The sequence below is a fragment of the Micromys minutus genome (assembly GCF_963924665.1).
Source record: "Micromys minutus genome assembly, chromosome: 30".
Lineage (NCBI taxonomy): Eukaryota > Metazoa > Chordata > Mammalia > Rodentia > Muridae > Micromys > Micromys minutus.
This window is the reverse complement of record NC_137965.1, coordinates 16,279,872-16,305,212: the sequence shown is the minus strand read 5'-3', so window position 1 is coordinate 16,305,212 and position 25,341 is coordinate 16,279,872. Positions and strand designations below refer to the sequence as shown.

At 47.1% G+C, this 25,341-nt stretch overlaps 1 protein-coding gene across 1 annotated transcript in view; it reads right to left on the bottom strand.

The window, feature by feature from the left end:
* Positions 1-25,341, bottom strand: part of TIAM2 (TIAM Rac1 associated GEF 2) — a 122,079-nt gene that overhangs the window by 10,251 nt on the left and 86,487 nt on the right. The window contains exons 16-18 of the mRNA XM_080941549.1: positions 3,633-3,812; positions 934-1,002; positions 102-227 (exon numbers count right to left, since the gene is read on the bottom strand). Coding sequence (XP_080797675.1) covers positions 102-227; positions 934-1,002; positions 3,633-3,812 — 375 coding nt within the window. The remainder of the gene's footprint in view (positions 1-101; positions 228-933; positions 1,003-3,632; positions 3,813-25,341) is intronic.

Here is a 25,341-nt window from a genome sequence, read left to right as displayed (position 1 = left end):
AGAGAAAGCAGTACAACAAAACACCAAATTCGCCTACAGAGGGGAGAACTGTACACCCTGCCCACCTACATTTGCTTTAAATCCAAATTCCAAACACTTACCCGAAACTGTGAGGGGGTTTCCAGGACACTAAAGTCTGAGGAGGCAGAGATCCCGTCCTCCAGAGTCTCCAGGAACACCTTTTGAAATTCCAGCATCTCTGGCAAGCTCCCAAAAAGCGAGTCCATCTACATCAAGGGCGGGGTGTGAAAAGACGTGGTCAGGACAAACTGGGCTCCCTCAGCCCCAGCCCTGGAGGTGCGCTCCTAGACGCAGGCAAAAGCAGAGCCTTTACAGAGTCTACTCACAGGGTATAGTCTCCACCCAGAGAGCAGCTCCGTCTCCCTACAATTCCACAGCTCCAGGGTTACTTTTTAAGTGGATTTGGAATTTTAAAAAATCAGAGGAAAATGGAAATTAGGCAACACCTAATTCCCATGATTTAATATTCATAACTCAGAAACTGACAAGTAGCTTTTGGCCATACCTCCTGAAAAAAAGAATCATCCTATACCCAGGGCATTCTGAAGATCCTTCAACTTGGGTGAGTGCTCATTAGGAATCTACAGCTGGTTTCTAGGACTGCTGTATCCAGTCTGTAATCCATGGGCTACTTAAGTAACTAGTGCTTTCTTTACATCAGGCATAATGGCAGAGGCCTTTAATCCTCACACTGGGGAGGTAGAGACTGGCAGATCTCTGTGAGTTCAAGGTCAGCCTGGTCTACCCCGGTTTCAGACCAGCCAAGATACAGCCCAGTGAGACCCTCTCGTAACAAGCAGTTTTGTTTCTTCCTGTGGTTCTTGCATATAAACCCTGAAGGTAAGAGCATCATTTTGTGATCTTCATTTGTTCAAGAGGCTAAAAGGCAGAAGGGAGGTGTTAGCTATTTACCTCATCTTGGGTAAGAAAGGTCTCATTCTGAAGTGGCTCCAAGTATAGTTCAAAGAGGCAGCTCAGATCCTGAAAGCCAAGAGAAAAGTAAAAGTCTCTTTAACACACAAATCTCCAGAATAACCAGTTGATTCCAGTAGCGCAGGCAGCAGCTCCAAGGACTTCCATTAGGAAGGTGGCGTGTGTCCTGCTGAAATTCTTGCCCTTCAATGTAGTTAGCATCGCCTACCTAATACAAAGATTAATGGCTCCATACCTCTGCCTCCTAGATTGTACGCATTCACTATATGGTATCAGCACCCACTCTGCCCTTAACTTCTTGAAGAGTCTCTGTCTTTCCTGCCACAGAAGCTATCGTTTCTGCAGCAGGGAAGGGAGGGGTGCTGCAGTGACCCGACTTCTTCTGTGCCAGGGAGCACTGTGACAGCCTCTGTATGGAGCTGTGACTTCAGGCTGAAACCAGCACAAATGCCAACTCCTGTGCTTAGGTGTAAGAACACCAACACTGAGCAGTAGTGAGCAGCAGAGATGTTCATGACCTAAGCCACGCTTGAGTCTCTACTGGTCTAGTCACTTGGAGAACACAGCAGTGGAAATATTACATAACCCACTGAAGTTTCTATTTAAGAACCTGAAGCCAAAAAAACAACATATATTTTAGTGACAGAAAAGACTTCTTTGGGGTTTCATTTATTTTGAAGAACCAGGAGTCAGACATCTAGAACTAGTTGACTACTATGCAGACGCACTATGTAGACCAGGCTAGCCTTGAATTCACAGAGATCTGCCAGCCTCTGCCTCCTCAGTAGAAATGATTCCCCAGCTTTGCAAGGGAGAGAAGTCTTAGAAACTCAGAGAACTCTGTGAAGCCCAGAGTGATTAATTAGTGATTGCTATAAAAGCAAACCCAACATTGCTGGTTCTTCACAATGAAAAACTCCCTTTCCTTCCTCCCCTCCCTTCCTCCCTCCTTCCTTCCCTCCCTCTCCACATCCACAACACTCTGGGCATGTGAGGAAGGAAGGTCGCTGTGAGTCACTAGATCAAATCTCAGGGACACACAGATGTAAGACATTTCAAGATTCGTGCAGATTTGGAGTTAGATTCAAGCAGGACAACGAAGAAAATCCTGTGTTAAGTCAGCAACAAGAAATGAAGAAACAGTAGGGGGCACATGTGAACGGTAAGTCTGCACTGAGCACTGGTTATTTTGTCAGACACAGTCACTCCTGTCCAGGCTAATGTCACTTGCCCAGAGGACTTGCTGCACAGCAGAAGCGGGTCACTGGTGGCAAAGAGCCTCTGTGCCTAGAGCCCTGTAAAAGAAAACAGCAGAGTTCTTGCACGGAAGGAAGACTTGGTCCTTCCTCGACAACCTGCTCACCCATCTACCTCAGTAGCCTAACCATTACTAGAAATAGCCCTGCTGGTACAGTGTACTCCAAAAGCAGGTAGTGTCAACAGGGAGTCCACTCTGTCCCCAACTCTGCCCTGGACGCAGCTGGAAAGTGAAGTCAAAAATCTCTCTAGCTTTACTTTCTGTCCCATAGAGACTGAGGCACTGGAGCCAGTTGTGTATAAGATTTCAGAGAACGGACTGGGGAACAGCAACGTGTGCTAAGAGCTTGAATCTGCTTTGGTTGGTTGGTTGGTTGGTTGGTTGGTTGGTTGGTTGATTTAGTTTGGTTTGGTTTGGTTCAGTTTTAGATAAAATTTAGTAGAGCCCAGCCTGGCCTCAAACTCATTACGTAGCTGTAGATAACAACACCTGATCTTCCTTCCTCTACTTCCCGAGGGCTGGGATTAAAGCATGCAGCATCACATCAGTATCAAACCCAGAGCTTTCTGCATGTTTGGCAAGCACCACACCAACTGAGCTATATTCCAGCTCCTCCGGTCTGTTTGGTAAAGCAAAAGGTAAACAGCCACATGTGCGCCATGCGCAACTCATAGACTTAAGAAATGGAAGAATTTCCAGAAGGCCAGTGACAAGACTAGGGACCTGCAAGTTGGAGAGGTCCTTCCAAAGGGCATGCAGCACTGCAAGCCAGCACAGGCCTGGCTTTCTAGTCGTTGTCCTGTGCCACGCCCTTCCAGGGACTGACAAATGGAGCAAGCTTAAGATAGCCAGGAAGCCTCAGCAAAAGCTTAAAGCAAAGAATACTGTACTTCCGGTCTCCTCTGTTGGTAGAATGTTTCTCAAAACACTAACTAGGGGCTGGCTGATCAGGTGAATGAATTCAGTGGGTACCATAGACCATTCTAGCTCGGCCTTTGTCATGGTATGACGGAATGCTTCCGTTCTACATAGGGCTGACCACCTGGATTCGGAGAACCTATATTCAGGGGCCGTAGGGAATCCATTGCTCCCCAACTCCTCAGAACCCAAAGTGATGTCTACTCTTCTTGTTGAAGCAGTGTAGACTCTGTTCCCACAGACTACAAATAATGAACTCCAACAGCTGTTTCCATAGTGAAAGCTGCCTTGGCAACAAAAGGAGCCAAGAATCCACAGTTTTTAGAGTCTTCCCAGTTCTTTCACACACCCAACCTGCCCTCCCTTCCTGCAGCAATTCATCACAAGGAGCACACGTCGACAACCTGAGTGGCAGATGTCCCAGGCAGAGGCGATCTCAGGCGTCTGCTAGGCTGACTTCATAATCAACAAAACGGTGAGAATGCCCACCATCTCCCATTACCTTCACGTAAGACTTCTCCGTGTCTACAAGCTCCTGGATGACTTTTCGGAGGCGGTCTGCATCTGAGAGGTGACGAGCCAGAGGCCTGGGAGGTGGGTCATGGCTCTCTGTTGGTGCCTCCATACTGTTGGCGTGGGTGCCGGGCAAGCCCCTGCAGAGCTCCGAAATCTGCTCAGCACTCTGAGAAAGGACGAGATAGGGAAGGTCATGCTCGGACACTGCTTGCTAGCGTCGGCCATGCACCTCACCTGGAGCACCAAGTGTTTCCATCCGCACCAAGCACACTACCAGGAGTCTCTCAAAGACGTAGGTCTAGGCCCAATAGCTTCATGCTCACCTCGGACTACTCTCACTACTCCCAAGAGCCCTGTAAGGAAGATGGCATCTACAGTGTCTCCCACTGGTACACACAGCTTCCCTTATTGTCACAAAGAGCCATGCATGCTTCTTTAGGACGAAAACCGGAGTGTCAGGAATGAGGCTGTTTACTAAAGTTGGAGTTGCTCTAAAAATCCAGACACGGGGCTTTCTGAACAGAACTTACAGAAGGCAGGCTCACTGAATCCATCCTGTCCTCAACAGTTGGCTGAACCATCTTTCCATCTCCCAGTCTGGGAAACTCAGACATGCTGAGGCACCAGGCAATCTCAGGATGGCTTGGTCCCAGTCTGCCTGAAGTTCTGCCCTCGGATCTGACTATTTAGCCTGAGCCACGGAGCAGTTATAAATGAAAATGTTCAAGCTGATTATGCATACTAACCAGGATAGAATAGAAGGTGAGACACGAATTGCATGCCTCAGAAAAATTAGCCATTCTGGCCCACCATCCTTTTCTGTTCCAGCTCCTCTGCTTCCCAACATAGTATCTTCATTTGTCGGAAACAAAAGAATCAAGACAAAGTCCTCTACCTGGCCTTGTGATCCAGCTCAGTGAGAACCGACTAATCCTGCTCAGTCTCCAAAGAAGTAGAGGGTAGTTGCTGCCCAAGTAAAGAAGACCTGCCAAGGCTAGAAACATCAAAGTGCAGACTGTAACAGTCTGACACCAGCAAGATAAGTTGGAGAAATGGAAAATGCAGACCCACAGATGGAAAGACCACTCCAGAATAGAAAGTCATGGAAGATCAGCAAAGATTGTAATATAGTCCTAAGTGGTGCATGACCCAAGGAAGAACCATATAATAAGCTAATGATGTGGTAGAAACACAGAACCAGTAAGATTCAGAACCTAACTCAAGGGGCAGGTGACAGTGAGGCTCTGACCTACTGCTTGCTTTCCCTTTTGCAGGAATCCTGGTTTGTGACACGGATGTGTTGAAGGAGAGATGTTTATAACTGGACACAAACACTTGAAAAGAGTTGGCTTTAAAATAGCTCAAGCAGAAAAACAATTTTCCTCGAGCATACATATTTCTACTTGTTTTTATTTTTAAATTTGAACATGAATATTTCTGATAATGCCTGAAATTCATATATATGTGTGTGTGTGTGTGTGTGTGTGTGTGTATATATATATATATATATATATATATATATATATATATATATATATAGGAAAACAAATATGGAAGGCCTGGAGCATATTTCAGTTGAAAGAGTGATCTCCTAGGTTGTAACAAATGTCCTGGGTTTGATCCCAAGCACCATGAAAGCCATGGTAAGTGCATATCTGTGATCCCACCGTCCAGGAGGCAGAGGCAGGATGATCTGAAGCTAAAAGTCATCTTCAACTACAAAGCATGTGTGAGGCCTGCCTGAGCTAAGTCAGACACTGCACCCGACCCCCACACCCCAGCCAAAAAGCTATGGATATGAAGGCTTTCGAATACAACTATATTTTGCAAGTGTCCCTTATCATCAGATTTTATGATCTGATTCGGAAGCTCCAGCACTGTTCCTCATATCCTAACAGCACAAGCTCAGGAGAAGTGCAACAAAGCAGCGGCATTTCCCTTCCAAGATGGGAGGAACTTGAAAGAACACAACTAAGACACTCAGGCTCTTGCCTTCCTCCTCCTTGTGGGTGGACCCCAGTCTCACATTAGTTTTTAATCCAACAGGATGCCACCCTGAACCAGAGCCCCTGGCGCCCCATCACAGGTGGGGGTTTTAGTTGGTTTTGGTTTGAGAGACAAGGTCTTACTATGAAGGCCTGGCTGGCCAGCAACTTGGTAAATAGACCAGGCTGGCTCTGAACTTGCAGCATTCTCTCTCTCTTCCGCAGAGAATACGGGTGCAGGCCTCTATGCCCTGCTGTGGGATTGTTGAGAGAGAGTCACCCTTCCTAGCCTTTGCAAGTTTGCATTTGAGGTCTTTCTACCTTGCCCTCCCAAATGTTAGATTACAAGGATGGATGCACACCATCATGCCCAACCGGAGATGATGTCATTATGCAGGAAAGTCCAGGATAAATCGAAGCCTGCCACTGGACAAGAAGGAACGGTGGGCAGGAACAAAGTTTTAGAAAGAGGAAGAAGAGGAGTGAGACAAGATGGCGGAAGAGGAGGATGACTCTCTGAGTCTCTCTGCATAGCTACAGGTTGTAAAAATATTTTATAAGGGATGGATTTGTATGGTTTTGTGCTGTCAGGATGGGCAAATTATATCTTATCAATTGGATCAGAAGTATTGTGTGGCTGTGTTCTTTCACGTGGCAACTTAATTGAGTTCAAGAGAGGGAGAGATGGCAGGACGCACTAAGCCCACCACGGAGTTGGGATAAACGTGGTGATAACCCGCCAAGGGAATTGTGAGTAAAAGCAGTAACATGCAGGAACCAGTGCCATCATTTTTTAATATTTACCACAACATCCAACACCATGGATATTTGTGACAAGCTTCCCTTCAAGTGAACCTGAGGTATGACCGTCAGGAGAACTGCTGGTCTACCCATCAAGACCGCTACACCTGCCCAGGTTTCCCAAGACTCTATCGCACTGGCTCCAGCTTATCCCAGGATGGAAACAGAGAAGATGCATAGACTATGTTGACATGCAGAAAAGCCCACTGGCAGAACCATACCCAGATGATGGCCCTGGTTCTAAGCCTGGTCTTCTACTGGCTGCTAAGAAGCCCATGATGATTACAGGCTCTAAAACTTACTTGACATCTCTATTCTGAGCTGTGCACCACAAACTCAGACCACACAGCTTCTGTAGTCCTGAAAACTAATAGTCTCGAGAGCCGCAGAATCTATATTAAGCTCGCATATACCGCACAAAATAAGATCCGACAAGACGCACCCTCAGTTAAATGGCATCTGGTGAGATTACAGCTTTGCCTTGCTGGGATTGTCAAAAATCACACCTAACAATGAGGTGGTTAAAATAACCAGACTTCAAAAATAAAATATCTTGCCATTTTAGAAAATCAGAATTCATCTTAAAAACACTCCTCATAGAATTGAGTCCCCCCAAAGCAAACGTTAGCTGGGTTATTTCAATGGCAAATTTACTTTTTAGTACCACGACTAAGGGTTGAAGTGCTACAGATGCCTGTTGTACACTTAACAATTTAAGCTAAGGCCTAGAGGCACCTTCAAGGATCACAAGGAGGCAGGGCTCATAGACTTGATGGTGGATGTTTTTAAAGATGCGTGTGAAAGCTTCATGTAGATGCCGGTCACTTCCTCTATATCTACCAATGGTGATAAGCGTCAGACAGTAAAAGGCCACAGTCTGTGTGAGTCACCTAGGAGCAGTGACATTTCTGAGTCTCCTGCATCCTTACTGGTGGATGTATAGCAGCCTCGAAATATAAAGTGTAGACACTCTCCTTCCACCCCCCCCCCCAAAAAAATGTTCTTTTGAGTTGTTGCTTTAGCATGGGAAGTCCAGGGCAAGAGGACTGCAACACAAGGGCTAGCCTGGGCTACATACTGAGGCCTTGTCTCCAAACAAATCAATCTAACATTGTCAGGTATTTATTTGGAGACACCAAGTTTGATCCCTACTTGAAAACAATTTTCTTCTATTTACAGACAAGGCCTGCCCCACTGAGGATCTCTGACAGACAGACGCCTAGGCTGAGTTCTTCTGGGTTTTGTTTCAATGTGTGCATAAGGCACCTTCTGCCTCCCCATAAAAAGAGTCAGTGTGTCTGTTCTCAAGAAGCCCAGAAAAACATGTGAGGGGGGACTGGAACCAAAATTGCTCCAGTGAGCAAGCACCTAACCTCAGATACTCTTTGGAGGGAAAGAAAAAGACATAGTCTTGCTCAGACAAAGTTCTAAGCAACCTTATGACCCTCCTAACCCAGACAGCAAGACACTTCCCACCAGAAAATACCAGAACAGCCTCCCTGTCACTTGGTTTGCAAAACCCCCAGATCACACAACAGCTCTGAGAGTTGCATTGTTCCTACTTGAAGACACACCTTGACTGGGTCCCCCCACCCCCACCTTGAAGGTTCAGAAGCCCCTGCTGCACAACTGAGCCACAGCCTCATCATGATTGATGTGCAACAGCGCCCCCATCCTCAGCTCGAGATACGACAACCTATTTTTGCCTGCATGGTTTGAGCTCAAAAACACTTTCAGCGGATAAAACGAGATTCAAGCATGCTGGATAATGAGGTAATATTTCATATGGAAGCAACTGAAAGGGAAATGTCAGGGTATGCTACTTTGAGTTCCCTGCCTACAGTAAAGGCTTGGGGGTGGGTATCAGTAGCAGATGTCACCCATATACCGACCCCTCAAATGCTATTCAGTTGTTGGGGTGACTGGTCATATTGTTAACAATCTGGCTGAAATGATATGAAGACACACAGGACTCTCAATCCGACTCTCGGACAATTGAGACAATGGACCCTAAAGAAATGAGACTTTCCTCAAGGAATTTCATGATGGGAGGAGAAAAGGGGTGCCAGACAGACGGGGGACTCGTCTCCCTCAAAAAAAAAAAAAAAAAAAAAAAAAAAAAAAAAAAAACCCTCATAGTTCAAAAACCTGTCAGACTGAAACCTAGATAAAGATGGGTTGGTGGTGGGTGGGACCACACCTTGGCCAGGACTGTTAGACGCACATTTCCTTTGCCATTTATTTAAGCTCTGGTCTCTTCGGCCTGATAGACAGACTTGAGGGGTTCACTAGATCTCTTGTTATCTCTTCCCCAAATGGCTTTCTAGCGCCCCCCAACCACCACTTAGCAGCTTTATCCTAGGACGCTGACTTAAACCCAAGCCAAGTCTGCAGAAGGCCTGCAAAGCATCTCGGGCAGAAGAATCAGGTTGATGAGACTTCGACTTTTAAAATTAATACTAGCATTTCTGGCCTGTTAGTGATGATTGACCCTAAGGAAGCCCCAGCTCAGGCAAGCTATGTAGGCAGGGTATAGTTAGTACGCTCCGTGTTCTCTTTAAAGGAAAAAAAAAAACCCCTCTATTCACTGTCTAGAAGCCATGAGGAGGCTGTGTTCCCGAGCAAGTTCAGGGCAACAGTGTCAGCTGTCACTTCTAGCAAATTAGTTAAGTCAGAAAAGTTTGCCTTGGGGGGGAAAGACGATTAAAAAGTACAAAGAACTTTTTCCCAGCTCGCTCTGTGCTCCTTTGCTTGTGTCTAGCTTACAGAAAAAGAGCAAATATTACCACTCTAATGACACAGTAGATCTAGAGCCACAAGACAGGAGATTGCCCCAGAAAGGCTGAGTCGGGAGGGCCACACCCCCCACATCCCCCTAACAGCATGGTCAGAGGTGTAAATCACATTTTGTGAGGCCCTTGGACGCAGCTATTGAACCTACAGGCAACATGGTGATGCCTCAGCAGAATGGGGCTAAGATGACCAGTGGTATCTGTCTGAAACCCTGGGCATGCCTGGACATGGATCTCCATTGGAAGAGTGTATTATACAGCAATGCAGAAAGCCCTGGGTTCGATCCCCACTACCCCATAAACCAGGAATGCTGGCCCACACCTGTCATCCAAGCAGGTGAATCAGAGGTCCAAGGTCACTGTTCTAGTGAGGTCAGTGCCAGCCCAGGCTGCTGGGGACCCTGCCTAAACGGAGAAAAAAGCAAGCGCTCCAGGGAATGACATTCTTGTCTTCAACAGAGACATAAAACAACAAATGGAATACCTCAAATATGCCCGGGTTTTCCCCCTCCTGAGCAGAGTTCTGGTTGCAATGGGGCACGAAAGAGATGGTGAAGTTTAAAATTTAACAGTTAAATAAATTACAGTAGGCAAATGCAATGCGAGTCACAGCAGTTACCGGAGGTGGAAACCACCTCTACCGTCCAAAGGAGGACAGGATTTGTTAGTAAGAGAAAGAAGCCTATGGTTTTTAAATATATACATATATATGTATGTATATATATATATATCCTATGTATTAATATGCATGAGTACATTTTTATAAAACTGAATGTGTGCATGTGTATATATGTGTATGTACATAATATGCAGTGGTTAACACTGCATTTCAAGTTATTTTAATTTTAATCTTTTAGCTTCTCTGAATGATCTCATTTTTATAGTAGTTGAATTTTTAATTTTTTTCTAAATAGAATCATTTCCTGTTGTTTTACCAGAGAGAGAGAGAGAGAGAGAGAAAGAGAGAGAGAGAGAGAGAGAGAGAGAGAGAGAGGGAGAGAAATTCAAGGCAAAAGAGGCTCCACAAGATGTTTAATTTGCCAAAGGAGTCTGGTTTGTGGGTCTGACTCACCGCCCCCCTCACAGAGCCCAGGATGCGGCCAGAGAGACAAGCTCTGGGCACGGCATCCCAGACCCCAGACTTGTGGAAAGAGCAGAGGACACTCTCCTGGATAGATAAGGCCAAGGAGGCAGGTCAGGTCATACAGGAGGACATGGGAAGAAAGAGGCGGGGCCTCTCTTTGCCCAGAAGTATGGAGAACATGAGGGAACCTTTATGCCCAGGAGAGGAGGCCGTGAAGTATCAGAGAAACTCCCTGGCCCTGAGTTTTGCAGGCCTGGTATCATCCACCAGGCAATTGGTGCCCACCGCCTACAGGGCACATGTCCAGGACAGTAAGGCAAAGGCCTGGGATCATCCTGAAGACTGATCTTCCTGGCCTCTCTCCTTTCCTCCAGTTGGCAGCCAGAACCCAAAGTCTCTGGCTCCTTGGGCTCTGGGCCATGTCCTCAAACAACTGCCTCTTTTAAAGCAGGTGATAAACACACACACACACACACACACACACACACACAGGCTGTGGAGTTAAAACCTTGGCATAGCAGTGACCTTAACTAACCTCCCCCCGACTCAGTTCCTATCTGTGAAGATCAAAACCTAGAGGTGACTCAGAGTCCCATGAGGGGAAATGTATTCGAATAACCCACCAAGTCTAAGGGCCCTGTATAGCCTAGGGCTAAGTGAAAGCTACTGCCCAGTGAACTGTCCTTTTCTTTTATAATCCATGCATGTTGCACATACCCACAAGTGTGTGCACACGTCTGTAAATGACATGAATGTAAAGCCAGAGGGTAGCCTTAAGTGTCAGTCCTCAGCCAGTCTTATTTGATACATTTAGTCTCTTGGTTTGTTTGGGAACTTTGTTGTTTGTTTTGGGGTGTTTGTTTGTTGTTTTTTAGTGCTGTACACACTTGATTAGCTGCCTCATGAGCTTCCAGGAATTCTACTCTAGACAGTACAAGCCCTGGGTTACAGACATGTAGTATCAAATCTGGCTTTACATAAGGGCTAGAGATTTGAACTCAGACTCCCACAGCAAGTGCTTTCCCAGTGGGCAGAACAGAACCATCTCTAGAGTCTAACGTCTCAACTTCTTATCTTCAAAATTGTGAAAGGATATATTTTCTCTGGCTGCCCCAAAGGATGAGCCAAAGCAGTTCAGTTTCATCAGAAATTGTCTAGGAAGGTCCTCCTCTGGCCACACAGAGTGATGACTAGGTCACATGGTGACTCATAGCATCTCAAACAGGGGTAGCTAGGGTCATGGGGGAAACCTGGAGGAGATGTGCAGAGAAGGGCTGAGCAGGACTGCTGCCACTGCAATGGGTACGGGGGGGGGGCAAAGTACAATTAGCCCAGAGTGAGGGAAGACACACACCGCCATGGGAGGCAGCCTAGGGCAACTTGGGGACACATTCTGAGAAACTAGAGGATGCTGAGATAGCACTTAGTAGGCCATGCAGTAATCCAGGTCCCCCCAGAGGAGAGGGAGGATGGCAGGGTACCTCTAGAGAAGAGCTTCCCACACCATAGCCCCAGGCAGTTACCCTGCTCCTGGGACAGGAACAGCCCAGCAGCTCCCGGCAACAGGAGACGTGCCAAGGATGCTTGTGTCCTTGTTGCCTGCCTTCTGCTTGGTTTCCTTATTTAACAGCAGTCTGGTCAGGATTCAGGAATAAAGAAGAGAAGAGCCCTCTGCCAAGGACCTTTCAAGGAGTAAAGCAGCCCTTCAATACAGCCAAGCACCTTTTCCCCACCAAACACTGTTTGAATGTTTCTCCTGTAGATGCTGCATAGGATGGGCCAGTCCAGCAGTGTCTCCTGGCTTGGAACTGGGTTTCTTTACCCAATTTGTTCCTGTTAAGATGACTTCTCGATAGATAGATAGATAGATAGATAGATAGATAGACAGATAGATAGATAGATAGATAGGTAGATCTTATATATAATATACATGATTAAACCTACCCATTCAAAGAGAAACACGTAAGCCAACATTTCCCTTGACTTCTGAGTGGCAAACACCCATGTATAAGAAAGACTTCCATAACCCCACTCTAGAACAACTAATTTAAAAAGGTCCACTCAAGAGGCGTCACCAAGTTGTGTCCTATGGCCATTATTATCAATAAAGACTTATTGGGATTCAGCCAAGCACAGTCACCTCTGTTCTGTGTTGCTTAAGCTGGAACTCTACCACTCAACAAGAACCGTTTGTTAACTAGCAACACTGGCAACATAGTGGTACCATGTGGTAAATTTATCCTACAAAGGCCCATAGCAAGTGGCATAGCGGACCCCCTGAGGGCACCCACCACAGGGGGGTCACTCCTCTTGCAGAGCCCTGGCTGTGGAATGGTGCTATCTTTCCCACTTCCAAGAAGGGGGGAGGGCAGTAAAGCAAAAGCATTGTGTGGGGAGTTCCTTGATGAAGACCTGTTCCTTTGGTGATGGGTCTTTAGGTTATTTTGGATTCTAACAGATCTGTAAGGTTATTTTGGTGTAATGCGACTCCACACAAAGACAGCACACATGGGAACTGGAACAGTTCACAAGAGCATAATCAGACAGAAGTCAGAGCAACATATAGAACAGCAATTACTGTTGGAAACTGGAGCGGCTGTTAGAGCCTCCACCACAGCCAGACACTCACGCCCCAGAGTGGACACTTAACTTCTGGTCTGACCAGCTCTGCAAAGAGCATAATGTTTTCTTTCCCCCCAATACTGCAGTACGTCTGTGCCCCAAATATATTTTAAGTGGCTATTTTTACAAAGATGGCATTATCCCATGTTAGTGTCTTTATCAGACGGAAACACCTGTCTGAATGGTGAGTATCCAGGACTTCCTACTCCGCATTTCAAATTATTTGGCAGCTACTACTGAAAATTTCACTCTAGATCTATGAAATAGATTCTTTTAAACACAAATTAAAAGAAACCAAAAAGCTGTTTGTGTGACCTAATGAAGGGCAAAGTCTAAGTTAAATTACCAAACATCTGTACCCATAGTTCTAGCAACAACCAGTTGTTCATCACATAGATCCAAGTGTTTGCACATGCTGGCTAAGCGTGTGTTCACTCCTAGGTACCGAAGTCCTTGCAAGGCAGAATTGGGGTCACGGGGAAATCACCTTTAAAATTGGACAGGAACCGTCTCAATGTTGGCTTTCTCAATGACCAACGAACTGCCTATGACATTGTGGCCTGTTAAGTTGATGGCCAATATCTCAACCTTTGCCTGCTAAAAGGGCCGTAATGAGAATTTGACAGGGTTGTGGGGGGGGGGGGGGGGAATGGTGCTCAGTGGGGTGAGGTGTTTGCAGCCTTGATGAGCCTGGAGATGTAGCTCAGTTGGTAAAGTGATTATGTGAGGTAACTCTTGGGCTTAGTCCTCAGCATGACATAAGCCCAGCAGCATGGCGGTAAACACCTTAACTCCAACACTCAGCTGCAATGCACTCTAGAGGTAGAGGCAGGGGAATCACCCTCAGTTATACAGTGAGTTTAAAGCCAGCCTGGAATGTGTAAGACTATGTCAAAGAAAAAAGTCCACAGTATATGCACAGAGATAATATCTTGCTCAAGGCCCTTTGCAATTAAATATATTAACATACATTTACATACAATGACCTAGTTTAATTTCACCTCTCAGCCCTGAGCCTATAAGGAAGTACTGGGGAGATGGGGAGGGGGAAGGGGACCATGTGACTGTGCCAAAGCCCAGGGAAAACATACAAAAGCTTGAGCACTCCTGGCCCATCTGTCTTTCTACTTCACACAACAGCAAATTAAAAGCTCTTGACCTAATGTCCTTTCCAATTAGTTGCAGCAGGAGATAAACACCTCCAGTCCATCCATTATATCCACTTTCCAAGGGATACTTGTACATCTGGGGATAAGCCTCTTAGGCATGGGACAAGCCGAAATGACAGAAACGTTCATCCATAGACATCCAGCACAATGGTTACCATGCTTGACCTGTTCCTAAATGTTCTCCATAGGACAACAAGCCAGCTTGGGGCAGGAAGCCAGAAGCACACAGGCTCTGGTTTGTTGGTATAAGGTGCCCCCTTTACTGCCTGGAGCTGCTGCAGGCCATCTGTGGATTCTTAGAAGTCTGCATTATTTGAATGTTGCTGTCTTGTGCTCCCACATAGAAGGAAAGCCATTACAGATGCTTAGCGTGTGCGAGGAGGGGGACAGGGGTGGGGGGCTGAAGGGGGGGGAGAAGGGATGGGACCAAGCCTGAGGGGCATTGTATAACTTCCCACTACAGCACCAGGAAGCCATGTGTCCCCCTCAGGCAGGGTCCTGTAACTCCTTCAGCCTCTGTCCTCACTTCCACTATGTGTCCTCTCTAGATGCCATGAATCCAGTAACCTAGTCACACACACACACACACACACACACACACACACACACACACACACACACACAGAGCGAGGCCCTAACTTGTCCTACTAACAGTTCGTGAAAAGAAAGCTTGGAACCTGGTTTTCAGGAACAGCCTTCGAGAAGCAAAGTCCTAGGCAGGTAAAACGTTAAATTGTTTATTCCCCTCTTGGCAGCGTTAATCAGGCTATGTATGTGCTTGGGCTGTGTCCAGTGGGCACACATACGGCCTGGGGACACTTTAACCGTAGTTTTAGTAATGCTGTATTTAGAAATGCCATGGTCACACCTCTGTTCATTCACTCCACATTCCCCTCCAGCAACCACGTGAGGATCAGGATCCGCCAAACACACCGCTGAGACTTCGTCCAACTCAAACTTCCCATCATGATGCTGACTACAGGAGCAACGAGGAGAGGCAGACCCGCAACCATCACTATTTTCAACAAATACCTCTGTCGTTTCAAGCACTGTCTCCTTAGGTTGAGAAGGATACCAGGCACACAAACAAATCAACCAGCAAAGACCTTGACAGACGAGCAAGGAGCCCAGGCTTTTAAATGCTAGCTACCACCTCAGACTGAGACACTCTTCAAACCTCACCTTGTGTCATGGTTGATAAATCCTTGGCTGAAAGAGTGATGGACAGAGGTACAGGTTCCCCCTGACAGTGGAACCAGCCAGGCCAAGGTTGTGGCGAGCTAAGCTTCCTGTCAGTCCTTGACCTTATGACAGACTAGAAGGGGAGAGCTTGCACTTGTCCTTAAGCTGGCAGCAGGCCGCCTCTATTCCTGAGGTACACCCACGGTTCTCACCATGAGACCTCCAGCCCAGACAGCCACCAGCCCGGAAGCTCCCGGGCACATGTCAGCAGTTACTCACTGCCAGGTGGCTTCTGACAAGACTGGAGAACTTAGGTTGCAAAGAGCTGGAGACTGAGAACCACCCCCCAAAGAGGGGAGTGAGTCAGAGAAGGAGGGTGTACTGCGGCTGAGTGAGCAATGGAAGGGAGACGGAGGTGGGGCAGGAAACAGGCAGATTAAGGAGAAAGTGCATTTGAAGGTACCCTTGCATAGCGTGCCTTTGTGTGTATATGTATTTGTGCACATGGTTGTGTGAATGTATGAGAATGCACATAAATGTGTATATGTGGAGGCCAGAGGTCAACATGGGATGTCTTTCTCAGCCTCTCTTCATTTTATTTTTTTCAGATAGGGTCTGAAACCTAGAGCTCACCAACGTGGCTAAGATGGCTACCTGACCGCCTAATGGGTGTCCAAGGGATCTGCTGGTCCCTGCCTCCCCAGCGCTGGGATTACATGAGCATGTTGCCACTTTGAGCTTTGTACATTGCTGGGGACCTGGACTCAGGTTCTCTTGCTTGTTCAGCCATCATCCCAGGCTCTGAGGATGCCTTTAAAACCCAGGGCTGGACAGGTGGCTCAGCAGTTAAGAGCACTGGCTGCTCTTCCAAAGGTCCTGAGTTCAACTCCCAGCCCTTGAACTACAGCTGACAACCATCTGTTATGGCATCTGATGGCCTCTTCTGGCATGCAGGTATGCATGCAGACAGGACACTCATACATTAAATACATAAATACATAACATGTTTAAATCTGCTGTGCTCTCCTCTTCCCCATATAAGTAACGTACCTGCATTCTCCGGTCTTCATGCTACATCACAAACAGCGGGAAACTAAGTTTTCAAACCCAAAATATCTAATCCTCAACCTCAGCAGTCAGTAGGAGGAAACCCAGGAAGACCACTGAAGGCAAAACCCACATCGTGTGCCTGTGAGCAGGGCTCCGGGGTAGGGTTCTCAGCCTCTCCCACCTCAAGAACTCCTGACAGTGACAGTTGAGTCTCCCTACAGCAGAATGCTAGAGGAAGTGACAAGATGAACTGTGCAGACTTTTTTTTTTAACAGCATGAGCCGCTGCACATGGGACCCAGACATTACAAAGAGGTGATAGCATGCTCAGAGCAGAGAAAGGCATAAAAGCCACACTGAGATATGAACGCACCCTCATCTAGCCTGCACAATGATGTCTCCTCTCCATCCCAACGTTCTGCACGCTAGCAAGACTGTTGAAATAAGGCATCAAGATGACTGTGCTGACCTCTTAACAGTGGCTCTCATCTGAGCGGGTCTTTGCAGAACAGCTCTCAATGAACGGACCCCATGATGCCACATCCTCCCCACTCTTGGTAAATATTAAAGATTAGATAACATCCAAGGCACCCAAACAGCAGCAAGCCCAAATTAGATCAAAACGGTGCTATTACTCCTATAGAAGAAAAGAATCAAGAAACAGCCTCAAAACGACCTGCTGATGGGGAGGGGGGCACAGCAAGAAGCTCTGCTCACGGCAGCCTTGGGGGGCCACCACTACCTAAGCACCCCTGTGTTGAGTAGATAATTACCCCCTACAACCCACTAGACAGGTGTTTATCTCAGCAACCAGGCCTATACAAGTTTAGTTGAGAACCAGCAGTTCATATTTTCCTCTTCCCAGATTCACTTCCTCTACCCCCACTCAACCCCATAATTACAGAAAATCTTTCGAAGTTCCAAGCACCATCATGTGACAATGCCATGGCATTCAGTAAATCTGCCAATGCCACTCGACCATCAGCGTAATATATTCTGGTCTCAAGCCGGTAATTTGTTTGCCATGAATGGGGTGTACGTGGAGTATTAACAGCTAGCTTCACCTGGACTAGCAGACTAGCAAAAGAAAACAAGGTTCAACATGTTCCTGGAAAGGAGGAGAGAAGGCTCAGAGGGGGAGGCGCTCACTGTGAAAACTTAAGGACCTGAGTTCAGGTCCTCTGCCCCCAGTTTCAAAGCTAGGCTGCACCTGTAATACAACGGATGAAAAATTAGAGCTCGGAGGATTGCTGGGGCTTGCTGGTCAACCAGCCTAGCCAAATAGCTGTGTTCCACACTCAGCAAGAGACCTCATCTCAAAAAAATATAAGGTCAATGGTCACAGGGGAAGACGTCCGTGGTTGACTTTTGGGCACTACACACTTGTGAACATGCACCTTTGGACATGTACATGAACATGTATATTATGCAGACAAGATCCACGTGAGTAAACCAACATGACACTTTTCATATCACCAATACTCGATATTAATTCTGAAATGTCAATAATGTAACCAGCACAAAGGCTCAAACACTCAACGTCAGTGTAAACTCAACGATCATCACAATCCCAAAGGGGAAACCTATGCATAACGACATCATATTGGTGAGCCCTGCCACACACCCCAGCATTCTCTGCAGTTTTAAATACAGGCATATGAGCAATTTTCTAGAGGTTTCTAGAGCTTTCATCCCATCCTCAACGATCTGCTTGACATACTTTCTAAATAAAGCACCAAACCGCCCAACCTACACTCATGACCTTAAAACCTCCACACGCCTTAGAGCAGTGGTTCCCAACTTGTGGGCCGTGACCCCCACAGGGGTTTCATATCAGATACCCTGCATATCAGACATTTGCATTATGATTCACGACAGTAGCAAAATTACAGTTATGAAGTCGCAAAAAGATAATTTTGTGGTTGGGAGTCAGTAGAACATCAGGAACTGTATAAGAGAGTTTCGGCATTGGGAAGGTTAAGAACCAGGCTCGGAGGTTTTTAACTTCAGGAAATGCTGTGATGGAACACAGACAACCAATGCTAGTTCCAATCAGGTTCCTCTGAGACTTGGTCTTCTCTGAAGCAACTCTCCACATTCACGAGGACGAGCAAGAGCGATGTCCGCTAAAAGGACTGCCCAAGGTCACACATTTGGGTTGAAAGGATGGCCAGGCAGATGTGTCAGCTCAGGGCTGCCTCTCAGACCAATGCAGATGTCTGCTGACTTAGCCGAGGACAAAGAAAGCCCTCAGCAGCCCAGAACACGGGGCAAAAGGCACCCACACTCCTACCACATCCCCACAAGAAGGCTCGAAGACCTGCAAGTGGGGTTCAGACAGGGGGGGGGTTGACCTGAGAGATTCCAAATCTGTACTTCTCTGATCCAAAGGGAAATTATACCAAGTCCTCCATAACTCCAGCCAGGAGAGTCTAAAAAGGAAGGTGGGAGTTGAGAATTCATGGAGAATGAGAGGGAAGTAGCCCAGGGAGCTCACCAGTCAGCCCCATCTTGACTTCCACATAGAAAGTAGAAGGCAAGGACTGCAGACCACACCCCACCACCTATGTTGACCAGATATTCTAAACTTAACACTTCGTTCGCCCAGGGATAAGAGCATCCGTCTTAGGGTCTCCCCTCAGACAGTATGAGAGCACAGTCGTGGTGCCTGCTGTATCAAGGGAGAGAAAGAACAAGAAGCTGCCAGAAAAGCAAGTAAATGTGGCCACGTGAAGGCTGCCCCTTCAGAGAAGCATCTCTGCCCAGTTGGGATGCCATCCTCTGGGGCGTCTCCATGTCACTTCCCTGTTAGTCACCACCCCAGCAGTAAGGAGAGGGCTTGTAATTATCCCTTCAGTACTTGGGTGTCTGACAGCCAGTTAATTTCAGAGCCAAGGATCCACCTGACAAGCGCTGCCCCCAGCCCTGCCCTCCGGGGTGATTCACCCTGCCGCCCTACTGCGCAGCCTCTTTGTGGATCCGCTTTTGTCCTCTGCTTCGATTTTGTGATTTTGAGTAACAACTTCTTTTTCTTCTTCCGGAAAAAAAGAGAACGTCAAGGGAGAGTGCAGAGAGGATGGAGAAAGCAGAGGCGTGACGAAGCAGGAAGAAAAGAACTGGGGTCCCAGACAAAGGACAGAGGGGTGTGGGGGGAGACTAGCCTGTTCACAAAGAACCACAACCCCCAAAGATGGGATGGGAGAGAAGGGAGGGAAGAAAGGACACCAGGACACTGGGATTCCTCCCAACCTCCCTGTGTCAGGTTATCCCCGATCCCCCTTCCTGTGAGAACCGCTAAGAACCGGGAAAGGCAATGGGGAGCCTGTACTTCCTAGAGGTGTTATTTGAACTTTTCAGGCCTGCCTTCCCTGTCAGGCCATGTTCTAGAACAGTGGTCCTGGACCTTCCCCATGTTCTGGTGGTCCCCAACCATAAAATTTTCTTCTTCGCTACTCCACAACTACAACTTTTGCTGTTGTTATGAATCATAATGTAAGATATCCGTCCTTTCTGACAGTCTTAGCTGAAGCCTTTTCTGAAAGGACCTTTGACCCGATAGATCATGACCTATATGTTGATAGTGATACATGATCATTGTTCCAGAACCTCTGCCTTTCACGTGACTCTACTGCTAGACAGCCTCATAATCCAATAACATGGGAAACTGCACGCTTCCTGCCAAACTGCATGTAAACTCAAAGCTATGGGGCCACACGCAACGCTAAGCCTCAGTCATTGAGGGGTCCTCATGTCTGAGGCTTCACAGACAGCTGAGTGTCCATTTGGTGACCCTCAATTTCTGTGCATCCGAGCCCCAGCCTGCTCACGGTTCAGCCCCCTGATAACAGTGTCTGCCCACATTTCAGGTTTCTTCTGTCCCGACAGACATCATCAGGAGGAGTGACCCATGGTGACAGGGTTGAGGGCAGCTGCAAGAAGTAGAGAAAAAGGCCATGGGTAGCAGGACTTCCCCGCTCCAGACTCAACTGGATCTCTTTCCCAGGATGAGTACTAGCCATGCAGAGCAGCTTTCAGAACAGCTGTATTTCCACATCTGTATCTCTGGGGTTGCAAGGTCACTCTGCAACTCAAGTTCACTGCCAACTGACTTTGAGCCCTTCCCTGAAACCCTACACAGGGAAGGGGAAAGTGTGGTATCTCTCATTCCGCAGAGATTAAAGGGTCCTTGGCAGGACAGGACCCAAGGATAAACTCTGCAGGCCAAACCCTGCTGGCCACATATCAGCCCGTGACCCAGGACAGACCCTGAAGATATGAGCTGGACTCTAGTAGCCGACAGGTAGGAACACGGGGTCGGGTAGCAGATAGGGAACTATCAGGAGATTGAATGTCCTTTCGGGCTCCAGCGAAAACCCGGCAAAGTTGCCTCCATCAAGCCCAAGGAACTTGCCATTCGTCTCTGTGCCAAGGTTAGAAGAGAATGCTATGCCGCAGAGCCAGCTACAAAGTTGCAACAGCCTGTTCCTTCTCCAGCCGGTATTCATCCCGTCTCTCATCTAAGCAGACAGACCCGGGAGACTGGCCAGCAGCGCCTCTCTGGGCTGAGTGACCGGGCACTCGCCGGTCGCCCCTTCCAGGAGGAAACAGACGAGTCCCTGCTGTACTCAGGATTCCAGCCCCTCTGTGACACTGCACCTGAGAAACTTTTACTACGTCCATTATGTCTTCTGTTTATGGAGACAACGGAGAGCCAAGAGGACCCAATCCCTGTGGTCCCTGGTGTCCGATTCTTTATTTTATCCCCAAGGATAAGAAAGCTCAGGAGACTTTGACAACTGACACTAACTCCAAGAATACCAGTGGGCAGCTAAGGTGTTTCATTCACACACACACACACACACACACACACACACACACACACACACACACACTAGTTTTGGTATCATTTCATTAGGACATTCATATATTTGTATTTATATTCTTAATCTGGCACTGAATCTTCCCAGTAACCCCCCCCCCTACACACACCCACATGATGAAGATGCTAAGGCCCGTAGAATGTACATTTGTAGACCTGTCAGGGGAGGCTGCTTAATCACCTAAATGCTGTGTAATCCCCCAGGTCACTGTTAAATCCCAGTACAACAGGATACAAACTCAGCTTTCTAACCCAGTCACCCAGTCAAGGTTTCTTTTTGGTACACCACCACCCGAAAGAAAGGGCAGACTGAAGCTAAAGACTGTCCCTGGAGAATGGTCCCTGGGGCAGAATGCCACCCTTGAGTCATTTTCTAGAAACAGAGCAATTGCCTTGAAGATACCCTCTCCCTGCCCATTCAAATACAAATTAGTTCAGACAACTTGGATTTAAACAACAGCCAATGAATACGTCAGCCTATCAAAAGTGCCTATGATGACTGACTACCTTTTGTAAATAAATGGTGTTTAGTTTAACTTTCTAATAAAACATCTTGAAACCCAAAACGTCCCAAGGTAATGCTAGACATGCAAACGTGTACTATTAAGCAACGTTGGGAAACAAATCATGATCCCCCAAATCTTTTCCTTTAGCTTCCATTTCTTTGACGTACAAGCTTTTAAAGAGGAATCCATGTGAAAAACTTAAGAGGTGGGGCAAAATGAGTGGGCAGAAGGCCAATAAGAAATGCAAGTTATGTTCCCCTGGTTACTGGGAGGCTAACTGTCACGGCACGGTCCTCTCTTCTGTCTTGAATGCACAACGGGCCCAAATCACGTCTTTAAAATTATCAACTTGCAGAGAACACAACACACGCGGTTGCTGGTTGCTGTACTGTACATCTCAATTCCCAAGGCAACACAACGCCTACAAACTGCAAAAAATAATCACGGCCACAGCTACACTAGGTGATTACATAAAAATTCCAGTAAAATCTAGAAAATTAGCTGAGGAGGAAGAGCTACACCAAAAACTCTGCCCACCTTGCAGAAAACACGTCTCCTTCTAGTTCACAGCCTTCAGCCCAATGCAAGCATGAGCTACGCTCCAAGGAAACTGTTCAAGCGTAAAACTATTTGTAATAATCAAATTCTTTCTCCCACTTTTAAGTACGGTAAACAGAGGAAACGTTCCCCAGCCCCCACCCCACCCCCTACGGGTATTTCTGATATCCTCTATTTCAAACAGACAAAACTGACTTGGAGATCTACTACTAGACCTCAGAAGGAGGTAATGTCGACACATCTCAGAGCCCTGTGGACAAAAGTTCTCTTCTCGCCTAAAAATACAGAGTGACTCAAGATTGCTCTGGGGACCCCTACTAGAAAGAACCCTGCTTCCACAGGCACTGCGGCATCTTTAGAGTCAAATCAACTTTTCAGTCCCGTAAGAAAACACATGCAAACCTGCCAGTACTTGGATCAAGATCTGTGGCCAGGAAGCCCAAGCCAGCGTTTACTTACACGCTTGCACGGAAAGGGGAGAGACTGGGAGGCACCTGTTCCTTCTCAGTGCTGGAGAAGGAAGCTGGGTCCAGTCCACTGCTGCTGGGGAGTGTGGAAGGTGTGCATTCCTCCGGCTCTGGTCACCAGGCAATGAGATGGGGGAAAAAATCGTCGCAAACTGTTCTTCTCTGTCACATTCACAAAGACGCCCTAGCGCCACCACGCTCTTTCTCTGCTGCTGGAGAAGGTACACCCCCTTCCACTAGCTCCCCACCCCAGACTGTGAGCCTGCCTGCTCTGGAGAGGCACCAGGAGGTTACAGCAGATGTAGGAACAACAGATCCACTAAGTACCGGGCTGTCCACTGACAGTCTCCAGTACTTGTCTGCGGGGAAACCATGTAACACACCTTGAGCCACCACCCCCCCCCCCAAATCCAAAAGCTCCCTCAACTCTCTCACCCAAAATTATTTATCCCTTTAGAACTTCACACTGCGCCCCCCCCCCCCCACACACACCATCATAATAGCATATGCCAACTGCTAACAATGCTGGAAAGGAAAAAATCCCCTACAGGAGAAGCTGACAGGGTCACACAAAGAGCTGTGACAGTAATAGGCACCCTCAAAGAGAGACAAGGCAATCAATTATGAACCATTTGCAGAAATTGTGGGGCTGTCAAAAGCCGTGGCTACAGCTGTGTTTCATCAAGCCAGGCTTCATGGGATTTTCAATGGAAATTATTCCTTTCTCTTTACATCCAGAGTACTTGTTAGTAAAACACCCCAAATGGCCCGGGTTCAACCAGAATCTAATCTGAAAAGAAGTTAATGACCCCTAAGAAGATCCAGGAAGCAGAGCCAGGTCCTCTCCCTGGAGAGCAACCGCCTCCTGCAGGCCCCAGCAGGTGCCTGCTAGAGAGCATGCGCAGGGGCCCCTGGAAGAGTTTCTCCCAGCACAGGAAAGAAGCACACAGTAGGTCGACAACTCCCAGTCCACTTCTGGGAAAACAGGGAGGATCCCTGGTTACACATAAACACACATACACACACACTCACACACTCGCACATGACTGGGGGATGAAAGCCCATAGGGTAAAGTGAGCATAAAGATCTGAGTTCAGATCCCCAGGATTGATTTTAAAAACCCGGACGAGGTCTTGGGCATCTTTAGCTGCCCCAGGAATGGCAGTCACCAGACAGGCAAACCTCAGAGCTTGCTAGCCAGCCACTCCAGTCAGTTGGTGTGGTTCGGTGAACGGCTCTGACAGAAAAGATTTGAATGTTGGAGACCAATCAAACTCATCCCGGTGTTGATCTTTGAAACAACAACAACAATAAATACCCTCGTCTGGTAGCACAGATCTGTAATCCCAGATACTTAGCCGTGGCAGGAGGACCACAAGTTCAAGTCAGCCTAGACAGCTTAATGAGATTCTTTCACAAAACTAAAAATTCAAGAAGACCTGAAAATCTAACTTGGAGGCAAAATGGATGTTTAGCATTAAAGAGGTTCCCCTGGGTCCAATCCTTAGCACGGGGTATAAGTATATAATTAAGACTCATAAATGTGACAACTCCCTGCCCTTTGCCCCACATTCACCACAATTATGACTTTTGATGATCACAAATTCACTCTTCCCAAGAAGCAAAGACCATTGGGAGCAGACCAACTGCTGGACATCACCCTATTCTTCAGGGAGGTGAAGTCCATTAGCAGATGTGGTTACGTTCATCCCAACTAGGAAGGGACTTCTGACTTGTAAGAAATTTGGCAGCGAGTCCTTCATCTGATCACTCAGGCTGAGTATTCACAATCCAAAAGGCTGCAAAGGCCAGCACACCAGCGTGAGCAAAGAAGCAGTGTCCCACCCTGCCCTCCAGAGCAAGGCTGTAGTTAAAACACAAGTGTAGCACCAACACTGTACAAAGTTGCTTCTTCTTACATGTATTCATGCATATGAAACACAAATGGATTTCATGCTGACAAACAGGTCCCCTCAAAGCAGAACATAGCCCCTTATACAGAATAGAGATATATCAAAATACTCAACTTATAACTCTTCTGATATATTTCTGCTATGTATTCTTTGCTATGCATATAAGAGTGTGTATGTGTGTTGTGTGTGTGTGAGAGAGAGAATGTATATACATGTCTCTGTGTGTCTCTGTGTATGTATCAGTGTCTTTGAGTGTGTGTGTATGCCTGTGTGTGTGTGTGTGTGTTTGACTGTGTGTATGAGTGGCATATGTGTGTCTATGGGTGAGTGTGTTTGTGAGAGTGTGTCTGTGTATGTGTCAGAGAGTATGTGTGTGAGAGAAAATGAATGTCAGAGAGAATGTGAGTATGACTGCATATATATCTGAATATGTGTAAGTGGTGTGTGTGTGTGTGTGTGTGTGTGTGTGTGTGTATGAGTGTCTGTGAGTATGAATGGTGTGTGTATGTGTGTGTGTGTGTGTGTGCTCTCTCCCCTCTCCATTTTTTTGAATTTGTTGTCTTTTGAGACAGAGCCTCCCTATGTAGCTCTGGGTATCCTAGAACTCACTCTGTAGACCAGGCTAGCCTCACTGTTATAATGGAAAGCAAAGCTCATGCCATCCAAATTTCCACTCAACCTCCCACTT